Below are 13,071 nucleotides of genomic sequence, written 5' to 3'. Positions count from 1 at the left end.
TGGGACCTCAGCGCAGACCCTCCACGAGAGGAGTGTAGAGACCATGCTCCGGGGGGTGGGGGGGACGGATTGAGAAGGAAGGAGAGAAGGAATAGGAGGGAAGGATGGGGTCTTGTCCTAAACTCCAGCATTACTGGCCGGTCGAAGTGAAACTGCCCATGGACTGGCTGTGGCGGTAACCAGAGGCCAGCATCCGGCTTCTGATGGGATGAGAGGCGGCCACACCCCCACCTTCTTTCTCCTTTCCCTTAGGAAGTCTGTTGCCTGGCAACCGATTTCCTTCCTCCGGGTTAAGCAAGGTCCGCTTTACACCTGCGAAGGGGACCCGACCACCGGCAGGGCTTAGACTTTTCACTCCCTCTCCACGCACCAATAGCACGGGGCTGTCTCCATTGCCCACTGAAGTTTCTTTAACAAGTGTGGACTGTCACCGCAGTGACTGCTGCGCCACAGATGAGTTAAGACCCCCTCATTTCCTCCTAGGAGAAACGAAGAAAGTTACTCCAAACTCAGAAGGTATTCATCTCCGGAGCATTTTAGGATTACAGCTCGTTAACTAGGTGACGGGAGGTAACGGGAAATCTCCATCAAGCCCTGGAGCGTTCGCACGCAGGTATGCACTCTGCAGCTTACATCTTGCTGGAAAGAGACTTCCAAGAGTTGAAGCGGAACAATTATGTGGTAAGTTCTGAGTGAACATTTTAAAGAAGCAGCTTAAAGCCATGCTTCTAAAAATCGTTTAATGGAAACTAGTTTGCTACAACTGCACTGCTATTTAATGAATTTGTTTCATGATGATAATTACTAGAGGGCTAGGCATCGCGACATCTGAGGGTCAGGGTTGGAAACCAACCCTGGGCAGCAAAGTCCATGAAACTCTTATCTCCAATTAAGCACCAGAAAGCTGAATGTGCAGCTGTGATACAAGTGGTAGACTTAAGCAGAAAGAGTCCAGATATAGATTCAGGTCCTAAGTTCAAGCCCTAGTAACACACACACACACACACACACACACACACACACTATACACAAATAATTATGATTTCAAGATGATAATGGCTAACAGTACTGAGTACCTTTTGGAAGTTAGGTCCTGAGTTTCAAGCTCTGTCATGTAGTCAGTGCAGGATTATTTTCAATAATACTACTATAAACTAAGTAGTATTTCATTTTATTCAACCAAAAACTTAAGGCTCCAAAAGTTTCCATAAAGATTTGGTTCCAGGATTCCATTTACAAGGTTTTCTGACTCTCGGCCTTTTCTCTTGTGTCCTGTAACTTACTGCCTAGTGGCTTTTTTACCAGAACAACAAATAAACACCAGCAAGAACTTTTGGTGATCATTGGTGCCATAGTTAACTTACAGATGAGAGTGGAAGAGAGGAAGGTACTCGAAGAAAAGAACAGGAGGAAATGCATACACAAAGGAGGGTGTAAACACAGACTGTCTGAACAGGTGCACTCTGAGCTCTGGTGGTGTTCTGTTCTCACTTCTACTTATAAGAGGATTAAAAGGCCCGGCATCAATGGCTCATCTGATAGTCCCACCTACTGAGATCTGAGGATACAGGTTCAAAGCCAGCCTGGTCTGAGAAGTCCATGAGACTCTTATCTCCAATTAGTAAACAAAAACCTGGAAGTGGCAGTTTCACTCAAGTAATAGAATTCCAACCTTGAGTAAAAAAGCCAAGCAAGAGAATGGAGCCCTGAGTTCAAGCCCCAGTACTAGCACACATACACATGCACACATAGACACACACAGACACACACACACACACACACACACACACACACACACCACTGTACACTAGAAATGTTAGAACAGTTATTGAGTCCATCAACAACTATTGCAGGGGCATGGATTTGACATTGTTTCCACTCATTTGGAACTTAGTTGTGCTTTGGGGAAAGAAAATCCAATAAAGAGAACATATAAATATAGACAACATAAGTAAAGTAGATATGATGTTCACACAGACAAGTGTCTCTCGGTGCTTAATAACTATCTGCTAAGGAACATGTGAATATACTCATGTACTCTCCAGCATATTTTATAGGTTTCCTAGGAAATGCATTCTTTCTACTACAATTACTTAAGTGTATGGAAAATTTATTTTATATGTAAGTTTCTTTCAGTGAAATTGTTTTTCATGTTTTTCAACCTAGTATCAAAATCGTTTTAATATTTAAAGAAACATGTGTTTTCTTTTCCAATTAAATTGGCTATTGACTTACACATACTCAGTCTTGACCCAAGTTCCATGTCTACACCTTATCTTAAAGTTCTTTTGTCTATATTTCTTTGAGGAAACCTTAAGAAGTTCTATGCAAGAAGACATATAGCAATCAGATATATAACAGTTCCTCATACCAAGAAAAAAGTAAATAATCAAGAAAAAATGTTTTTGAAATTCAGTGTAACCTGGTAACTGATTTTCAAAACTGTAATAAATAACCCGTCTTTTTTGATTTTGTTTTTAAATTAAAGGGTATTTCTGCCTTTCCTGTAAGTGACAATATGTTGAAATGGGAAGCTGAAATTGAAGGTTTAAAGGATTCAATGTGGGAAGGTATATGTTTTCAAACCTAATCTGTTTCTTTTTTTAGTTTGCATGTCATTAATATCTTGTATTAATATAATTTGAATAAGTATATTGTACTTATATAATTATGTATATATTATATTGCAGTATATAATTTCCTGGAATTCTTTAAACGTATAAGTTTACATCGTATCAGTTCTCTAGAAGTATTCAGATACTTTTTATCCAGAAGTTTAAAAGTTCTCAGATATTATTTGCCATTTTTCATTTGCCATTTTAAGTATTTGCCTGTATGTCAAATCTTAATTGTGTGTGTGTGTGTGTGTGTGTGTGTGTGTGTGTGTGTGTGTGTGTGTGTGTGTTTGGTACTAAAGACCAAATACAGGGCCACACACATTCTAAATAAGTAATTTATCACTGAGCCACAGGCCTGGGCTCCAATGTTAAGAAGAAAACACAATGAAGAGTATCAACTGAGAATATTTTCTAGCATTCTTCTATGAGATCAGAAAATGCCTATGAAAAAAATCCTATTGACTTGGAAGTCCTAGAGTTATTTTCTTCTTTTTCCCCTCTATAATTTTCCCCAGATTATCTTAAGGCAAATTCTTCTATTAACTGAAGTGACCATGTGTTATTTCAGCACCAGATTAAAAAGATTATTGAGTGAGATAGGGGAGACTAGCTGATAATGACAATCACATATAATATGTGCTACTATGAATTTTGGCACAAGTCAGGAAGGGCTTTCTGAGGAAGTAACACTCTAGTTGAATCCTGAAGAATGTGTAAGAGTTTTCCAAGTGTACAAGGAGAAGGTGGGCACAAATGGGTAGAACAGATTCTGGGAAGGGTGAATTCATTCAACATGAGAGCCAGCATTAGAGGGACTGGGGTAGTGGATGGAAAGAGGTGGGAGGAAAAGGGCTGAAACTAAAGCAATTAAGTTGTGTCGCTTCTACGCTTGGCAGGGGCCTATGCACTATAAAGCAATTTACCTGAGAAAATCATGGGACGCTTTACTATAGGAGAAACTCCAATATTAATCAGGTTAGAGATAAAGCACATGGCACTTTGGTCAACCTGTTTCTCTATATCACAGGATTGATTTACCAACTGGAATTAAAATTTCCATCTGAGTATAACCATAAACCTCCAGCTGTGAGATTTAAAACCATTCCTTTTCATCCAAATGGTAAGGAACAAACAAGCTTGTTTTCTATGGTTTTGTGTTAATCTTTAAATTCTTTGACAAAGCGAGTTGTTGTTTGAAGTCAACATATCAATCCATTTGTACAATGCATCTTGATCATTGTCCATGCTCCCATCATTCTCCCCTCCCCCACCTTTCCAACCCCACCGATTCCCTCAGTTTACCTTTTCATTGATGTACATTGAGAACTATGATTATATTTTCCCACTATTTCTCTCTCCATTTATCCTCTCCCTTTCCCTTAATCCTTGCTTTCCTCAAACTGGACATGTTTTAGCTTCCTGATATTCATTTTGTTAAATGGTTAATTATTCAAAGGGATTGCACCTCGCAAATCCTCCCCAGAGAATACCATACATTAAACAGTTTGATTGTGTATATATGCATATAACCCTAAAACCTGTTTTATAACTGGGACTCTGTATTTCTAGTGGTACTGTCTACTAATCATGTTTCTTTATTTATTTTTTATTTTTTATTTTTGCCAGTCCTGGGCTTGAGCTCAGGGCCTGAGCACTGTCCTTGGACTTTCTCAAGGCTAGAGCTCTACCACTTGAGCCTCAGCACCATTTCCAGCTTTTTTCTATGTATGTGGTACTGAGGAATCGAACCCAGGTCTTCATGCATGCTAGGCAAGCACTCTACCACTAGACCAAACTCCCAGCCCTCATGTTTCTTTATAACAACTAGATTGTAATTATAAAAGTGGGAATGGTCATTGGAGAAAATAAAAAGGCAGAAATGACTGTCACCTTGATGTCTAATGCAAAGAGATACTATTTTCAACATCTTACCAATCTTTTTTTTCCTATATACACTTTTGTATATCATTGATGAATTACATTTAAAATTGTACAGCATTTTTCCTGCACCATCAAACATTCCTCAAAAGATCATTTCAAAATGTTCAATAATGCACTTAACCATCCCGTATAATTCACTACGTTGGTTGAATCTGGTTTTTCATTACTTTAAAAAAAGTGGTATACTAGACAAATTAAAGTTTTAGAGAAATGCAAGAAAGATTTCTGCACTTGGTTATACACTAAGTGATTTCTTGAAGGATCACAAATCAAAATTTTTAATGCTCAGAAAGAAGACAATCTAATATAATTTTATAGGCTTGTTGAGGAGGGTCCTTCTATGAGTGATAAAATCCAGAAACTATTGGAAAAGCATACCATCATAACTTCATAAACTTTTAAAACCCTCTGTAGCCAAACAAAGAGATTTGAAAAAATTGACTTTTGCAATTTTAATAATTGTTGGCCTTCTCCTCTCTCCTCCCTCCCCGCAACTGTGATCATTCTAGAGATGTGTTAAGTGTACTCTGAACACAATCACCTTTGTGGGACTCAGGGTGTGAGAGAGCTATTATAATTTCTGTGTTCATTAGGATAGAGTTTTTAAGTGAAATAATCTGCATCATCTGCATTGCCTGTAAACAGAACAAGGAAAATCTCTGAAAGCTAGACTTGGCTATATCCCTTGAATCTTTATTTCCGGATACACAACAGGTGCTCAGATGTCTTTGGGATAAAGATTTCCATCTGTTAATATGTTGACAATGTATTGTTGAGTGAAAAATCTCTCTGAACAACAAAACATAAAATATCACTCATATAATAAACACATGAATATGGTTATTTATATGTACGTGTGTTCATTTATACCACTTGGTAATGACTGAAGAAGGGCAGACAGGGGAACATTTATATTTTACTTTATATTCTCTTGTGTTTTAATGTAGTTTGCAAAAATACATTATTATTTTTCTGCAGTGTGTGTTATTATTTTGTGTGTGTGTGTGTGTATGTGTGTGTGTGTGTGTATGTGTGTGTGTTATCAGTACTGTGGCTTAAGTTCATGATGTGGGTGCTGTCCTTTAACTTTTTCACTCATTGCTAAGGCTCTACCCTCAGATTTTACTGCCCAAGATCGCTTTGGAAGGTGGTTCTCAGATCTCAGCCCTCTGAGTACTTAGAGTTATATAGATCTAAGCCATGCGTGTTCAGCTTAAAACTATTTTGACGCTCAATACAAAATTACCTATGAAGCAGCTAAAACAACATGATGAGGACACTGCAGACAGACATAGGATTTCTCATTCGATAGAAGAAATGAAAGAAAAAATGTATGCAATCTTTACCTTAATTTATCAGTTTTATTTTTAAATAAGTTTAAATAGTCATTTCATTATATGTATATACCTTATTATCAATCTGTTATTTTAATACAGTAGACTCAAATACCGGTCGGCCCAGTATAGATTTTTTGGATGACCTTGCTAGTTGGGATTCAAGTTACAGGCTGAGCAGCATCTTGCTTGCATTGCAGGTAAGTACAGCTTTTCTGTAAGGTTTATCTATCTGTGTTTGTGTATGGATGTGAGTGTGAGAAGGACAGACAGAGATGGAGAATTTTTTTGCTTATTTTTCTTTTAAAGACATAGTCTCATTTTATAACCCAAAATGGCTTGACCTCTCGATTCTCCTGTCTCTGCCTTCTGGGATCACCATGGTCTTCTAATGCTTTATTTCTTTTTCCCCTGTCTTTCCTTTTCCTTTTTCTTTTCCCTTTCCCTTTCCCTTCCTCACTTCCTTTTGTTGGTGATGGTGGTCGTGGGGCTTGAACTCACAGCATAGATGCTGTCCCTGAGCATTTTCCTCTCAAAGCTAGCAGCTCTACCACTTGGAGCCACAGCAGCACTTTGGATTTTCTGGTGCCTAACTGGAGATAAGAGTCTCATAGACTTTCCTGTCCAGGCTGGCTTCAAACAAACATCCTCAGAGCTCAGCCTCCTAAGTAACTAGGATTACAGGAGTAAGCTACCAGCACCTTGTTTCTTCCTTTTTATTGGGGGGGGGTGGTTATAGTACTAGGACTTGAATTCAGTGTCTGGGAATTGTTTTTTAGTTATTATTATTATTATTTTGCTTAAGGCTGGCACTCTACTACTTGAATTACAGCTCTACTTCTGGCTTTTGGTGGTTGGTTACTTAAAGAGAAGAATCTCACAGAATTTCCTACCCTGGCTGGTTTTGAACTGTAGTCCTCAGTAGTTACGAGTACAGATGTGCCACTGGCACTTGGCCATTCTTTCTTTAGTACCTTTAAGTATTCTAGATATTCAACGCACAAAGCTTAAAATGTACAATGTACACTTAAATGTTTAAAAAATAAAACAATATTTTAAGTTAAAATGGATAGTTGAAGCCTTTCACAACCAAATACACATTTTGTTAAAGAAAAGAATTGTATGGTTTCCATTGTAGAGATTGTCTTGGACTTTCTCTTGGCTCTTCACCTCACTTCCTAGTACTCACTAAAGGTACCATTTAGATCGCTCCTCACTCATGGATCTTGGAGGTAAACTGGGTGATCACAACTTAAAATGTTCAACTTTATCCCGTGTTTCCACAGTGCTAACAAGCAGCTCTATCTTGTAAGAGTTCACAGTAAACCCAGGAAATAATTAAACCAGGGATTATATTCCCTTCTGAGGTAGATTCCTGGTTCCTAAATACATCACTATAGGCTATGGTCCTTAGACACATGTTCCCATCCTGTCTTACCCTAGTTTCTTGCCCTAGTTTCTCATCTGAGGATAAACTGAATTGTTTCAGTGGTGATTGATTTAACTACTTGAATTAGGCTTAGTAATATTCTATCTAGGGGGCTACTTATCATCAATATGTCTGGAAATAAATTATTACATTTGATTGATTAGAACATTTGAGGAATGAACATTTGACTTAATTGAATTTTCTCAAGGAAATTAGGCTATGAAGCCTATCACTTATTATTAAGGCTAGATATGTAGTTAATTTTCTGGTTAGCTATCTTAATGTTCTGAGTAAAATATATTCTTCTTAAAAGGTCCAATATGCAACACATTCATTCCTCCTACAAATATGTACTTAGTATCTGGTTGTATGTAGGTGTGTTCTGGTGAAAACACTTTTAAGCAAAAGCTTTAAGGAATAAGCAAGCGGAATATGCAGGTATCTGGGGTGGATCTTTTGAATGACTTTTAAGCGGAGGCATATTTCTGTCTTCCACGTGAACTGAAGTCTACCCTAAGAAAAGTAAAACAGAATGGTCCCAAAATCTAATTCATAAGGATAATCTGGAATGGTCCAGTAATGTTTCTGAGCTATAGAAACATAATTTAATGTAAAGAATAAGAATTTAGTGGCGGCTCTGAGATTAGATTTGTTGTCTTCATCTCACAGTTCTTTCACCTGAGACCACTGGATACATTTCTTCATCTCTCAATACCTCAATGCTTTAGCAATGACATGGAGATAGCTATTGCATGTGAGGTTGACATTAATTAATGAATACTACGCTTAGAACTGTGCTTAGTCCAAGAAAAGCACTCAACAGTAAATAGTTAATAGCATCATTGTTTTTTACTGCTAATCACTAATACAAAGCGATCAAATATAACATGAGAAGCCAATAAATAACAGTTTGTCTTTTGAAAATATATGAATGAAACCAATATATCCACATCACAGAAGATTTTAAGATGCTGTGAAAGAAAATCATTAATAATAATAAAGAAAAACCCTAACTCTACTGTTATTTCCTTCTAATCTTTGTTCACCTGTGTGTGTGTGTGCATGCGTGTGCCAGTCCTGTCCCAGAGTTTCTTTTGTTCAAGGCGAGCACTCTTACCACTTGAGCCTCAGTGCCAATTCTGCCATTTTTAAGTAGTTTATTGGAGATAAGAGGCTCTTAGAGTATCCTGCTTGGGCTAGTTTCAAACCGTGGTCCTTAGCCTCTTGAGTGTCTAGGATGATAGGTGTGAGCCACTGGTAACTGGCTTACAATCTTAATTTCTTTGAAAGTTTGCATTTCCCTATACAGTTCAAATGTAAATATCAATACCCAATGCATAAGCATAAGCTGTGCTTAGCTGGGTCTTATAAGATGTAGCTATTGGTACAGATGTTCACTGAAGAATTTGATTTTTCTGTTTCTCTTCTTCTCTTGGAGAGCTTTTTACTATTTTATACCCACATGTAGATAATTTAAAAATTGCATCTCTTTTTAAAAAACTATTTTGGCAGAATGCCTGATTTATCTGTTTTAATATGCACTCACATGCTTGCTCTCCAAATTATTAAATACATATAATGGCAGGGTATACATCATAGGTGTAGGTCTTAGGCACAGTGGCTAATGAGGAGAATATTGAATAAACCTTACCAGATGTGCTTGCTGCGTAAGATTATCTCTCCAGCCAATTACCAAAAATTTGTTCTTGAAGGTAAGTTTCATCTGGTTCTTGCCCACTTTTGAAAGATATAATGCAATCCCCAATGAGTCCTTATTTAAGCAATCATAGTATTCTTGGAAATATAGCCCAAATGTGTTTTCCAAACAGGAAAAGTCCAGTACCAACAGAAAATTCTTGTTGCCTTTGAAATACCAGATGTGAGATGATTACTTTCATTAATGAAAGCTGGCTATAATTTTCATAGCTTTGTTTTTTTAATGTTTTTCTTTTATTTGAAGACAAAGTCTCCCTATGTAGGCCAGGCTGATCTCAAACTCACTGTCCTCCCTGCCTCAGCTTCCCCAAGTGCTGGGATCATACGCATGCATCCCCACACCAGATTCTCCTTAGCTTTGAAGTCACAACTCACATTCTGGCCTGCATCTACATCTAGATATTTGAGTAGTAATCCATATGGTAGTTGTATCTTTAACCATATTTTATTCTATAGTCAGTATGTTAGTATATAAAATGTCTTCCTCTTCCTGTAAGTGGCCTGAGGTGACCTTGAGAGTGGTTTGCTACTCTCTAGATCCAGAAAACTCTATACAAAATCATGCAAGTCAAGAGGCTCAAATCTTCTTGTTCACTTTAAGAACACCAGAGAAACAGCCCAGGCCATCAGGGGTATGCATATCCGAAAAGCTACAAAGTGTCTGAAAGATGCAACTTTAAAGAAGCAATGTATGCCATTCCTGCTTTACAATGGTAGAGTTGGCAGGTGTGCCCACGCAAAACAGTGAGGTTGAACACAGGGTCCGTGGCCCTAAAAGAGTGCTGAGTTTCTGCTGCACATGCTTAAGAATGCAGAGTAATGCTGAACTGAAGGGTTTAGATGTAGACAACCTGGTTATTGAATACATCCAGGTGAACAAAGCACCCAAGATGCTCTGCTGAACTTACAAAGCCCACGGTAGGATCAATCCATACATGAACTCCCCGTGCTACATTGAGATGATCCTTACTGAAAATGGGCAAAGTGTTCCTAAACCAGATGAGGAAGTTGCTCAAAAGGAAAAGATATCCCAAAAGAAACTGAAGAAACAAAAACTTATGGCATGAGGATAAAGTTATCATAAAATAAATGCAAATAAATGAATATTGGTCATCATTACTTTATAAATGTTTTGTTTCTTCTTATTAAAATTGGCCACAATGTTTTGATTTAAAAATGTCTTAAAATGGAATTATTGAATAAATATTGGCAACGGGGCCAAGAAAATTTTGAGGTGCCTGATCAAGAAAGTGTGGTCTAGCCAAACAACTTTTTGTTGCCATTGATCACCTGTTTGATCTAAGTGTACAGACAGTATAACAGGCAGAAACTTTTTGTGTGTGATATGGTACTGGAGTTCGAATGCAATGCCTGGGCATTTTCCCTCCACCTTCTCTGCTCAAGGATAGCACTCTGTCACATGAGCCATAGTTCCACCTCTGGCTTTTGGGTAGTTAATTGAAGATAAATGTCCCACAGACTTTCTTGCCTAGATGGGCTGGCTTTGAACCATGATCCCCAGACCTCAGACCCCTGAGTAGCTAGGATTCAGGTATAGCCAGCAGTGCTCAGCGTGGGCAGAATTTTAAGGCACTCCCCCAAGATTTCCCTCCTCCAGTTATTGGTGCAAACACTAATTGAGGTACTACTGTTCAAAGACTTACAGAAGACTTGTAGTGATTAATTAGCTGATCTTAAGAATGTTGTGGGAGATTATGCAAAGAAATCATGAACTCCCAAAATGAAAGCAGGAAAGTCAGAGAATATAATGGAGGAAAAGGAATGAGGCAGAAGGGGAGGTCAGAGAGATTTCAGCATAAGAAGCTTTATCTCGATAGTTTTTGTGGTACTTAGATGTTATGAGTTTTAGGTGCCATGTCTTTCTCTGTATTACATTTGTGTTGGTTTTCCATGTGTAGAACATCTTTGAGAATTTTCTGTAGTGTTGGTTTTGTTGCTACATAATGTTGAAGCTTTTCCTTGGAATGGAATGTTTTTATTGTTCCCTCAGTTATGAATGAAAGCTTAGCTTGCCCCATTTGTTAGGAAATGGAAAGACTTCGAAAAGATCAGATTAAGTGAAGTAAGCCAGACTCGAAGGAACTTAGGCTCAATGGTTTCCCTCACTTGTCATAATCAGTAGAAACCTTGGGCTCTCCTAGCAGAGATTTGCAATAGAGCAAAACCTTGATACCAAAGGCCATATAGTAGGACGCTAAATGAAAGGATCTCTAGGATATAGAAACATAAGCCATTTAATGAATGATTGTTGTCCTTAAGGTACTATGTTATCTCTCATCTCTTTTGCTGTCCCTTGGTTATCTCATATTGTTACAGTATCTCACTTTTTTACCTTATGTATCTATATATATTTGTATTTGGTTATTTGAAATTGGATAGGGAAGGGGGAAAACAAAATGAGGGGTGAGGGTGGGGGGGAGGGAAATGGGGACCAGGACATGTGAAAGGGTATCAATGTATGGGAATTAATGCACCATCTGTCTGGCAGATATCATGTAACCCTTCTATTAATTATAATAAAAATATATGAAAAAAGAAGCTTTATCTCACTGCAACTGCTCTGAGCTAAGAGTAAAGTACGAAGATTGGAAACAAGCCTTGGGCCAGCTAGCAGAAAATGAGACCCAAGTCTTATAACTGCAAGGAACTAACTTCTTCCAACCCCCATAAGAATCTGAGAAGCAGACTCGCCCTGCCAGAACCTTCTGATAAAAACCCAGCCAGCTGACTGACACCTAGACTATTTTCTTAAGTCTGGGGAGAAAAAAAGACACTAGTCCACCCATCCTGGATTTTCACTGCAGAAATATAAGATAATAAATTTTGCATTTTCCAAATCAAAACAACCCTGAGATACCATCTTACCCCAGTTAGACTGACTAACATTTTGAATTCTAACAACTGCAAGTGTAAACTAGTACAACCACTCTCGAAGGCTGTCTGGAGGTTCCTCAAAAAGTGAAACATGGACATTCCCTATGACTCAGCCATACCACCTCTTGGCATCTACCCTGAGTATCATAACCCAGGATATGATAAGGATACTTGCACAGCCATGCTCACCTCCATAACTAATCACAACAGCCAAGATATGGAAATAGTCAGATGCCCACAATAGATGAGTGGATCCAAAAAACTGTGGTTCCTATATACAATGGAATTTTACACAGCCATTAGAAGGAATAAAATAATGTCACTTGCAGGGAAATGGATGGAACTAGAACAATTCGTGTTAGGTGAAGTAAGCCAAACTCACTTCAGAGAGACAACCAGCACATATTCTCCTTGATATGCGAAGCTTAGATCTAAAACACACTGGCATGTGACAAATTGTACAGAATAGTGGATCAAACAGAGGATAGTTTTAGGAGAGAATCATAAAGGTGCAATACCCTAGCACCTCTTCATTCATATATATAAATGAACTCCAAAATATGGAAGCAAAGGACATTTTTCTTTGTTTTTTTTCTTTTCCTGATGATTCTGTATTCTTTACCTTATATACAGTGTACTCATGTGCACATCTATGGGAGGATAAGCGTAGGGCAACAGAATCAGAAGTAAAAGGATAAGAAAGTACAGCAGTGGAGTGCACTGTACAATGATGAAAGTGAACTCTGCAGCTCGTGGGTGGAGATGGGAGGGAGAGAATGGGAGAGAATTGAGGGAATAGATGACACTGTATAAAAGGAAATGTGCTTATTGCCTGACATATATAAATGTATCCCCACTGTATATCACCTCTGAAACAAGAATAAAATAAATTTAAAAATACATGAATTTGCATTTTCTTAAGCTGCTAAATGTGTGGTAAGTGATTAAAGCAGCAAAAGAAGACAGCTATGAATACTAAATTACCTTTTAATGATTGTGAAATATCTGCAAGCCTTCATACATGTTTTTGTTTACCCGTGATTTGATGTGGTCTTGTGTTAAGATGTGTAGATTTTATTTTTTACCCTATGTAATGGAAATTTTTTGGCGTTTCTTAGTGTTTAGTTTCTCTTCCATA

The 13,071-nt window shown here is 37.9% G+C and overlaps 1 protein-coding gene across 2 annotated transcripts in view; it reads left to right on the top strand.

Moving 5' to 3' along the window:
• Nucleotides 1-266: 266 nt before the first annotated feature.
• The window catches only part of Ube2u (ubiquitin conjugating enzyme E2 U), a 40,722-nt gene continuing 27,917 nt past the window's right edge, over nucleotides 267-13,071 (top strand). The window contains exons 1-4 of one of the 2 annotated variants that reach the window (XM_090333726.1): nucleotides 267-681; nucleotides 2,489-2,570; nucleotides 3,646-3,738; nucleotides 5,999-6,093. In XM_090333726.1, coding sequence (XP_090189852.1) covers nucleotides 616-681; nucleotides 2,489-2,570; nucleotides 3,646-3,738; nucleotides 5,999-6,093 — 336 coding nt within the window. In that variant the 5' untranslated portion in view covers nucleotides 267-615. Of the gene's footprint in view, nucleotides 682-2,488; nucleotides 2,571-3,645; nucleotides 3,739-5,995; nucleotides 6,094-13,071 lie in introns of both variants that reach the window. The other variant, XM_090333725.1, reaches the window with a different exon arrangement.

Source organism: Megascapheus bottae, chromosome 6 (genome assembly GCF_031878675.1).
Source record: "Megascapheus bottae isolate mThoBot1 chromosome 6, mThoBot2.hap1, whole genome shotgun sequence".
Classification (NCBI taxonomy): domain Eukaryota; kingdom Metazoa; phylum Chordata; class Mammalia; order Rodentia; family Geomyidae; genus Megascapheus; species Megascapheus bottae.
This window is presented reverse-complemented; position numbering and strand designations above follow the sequence as displayed.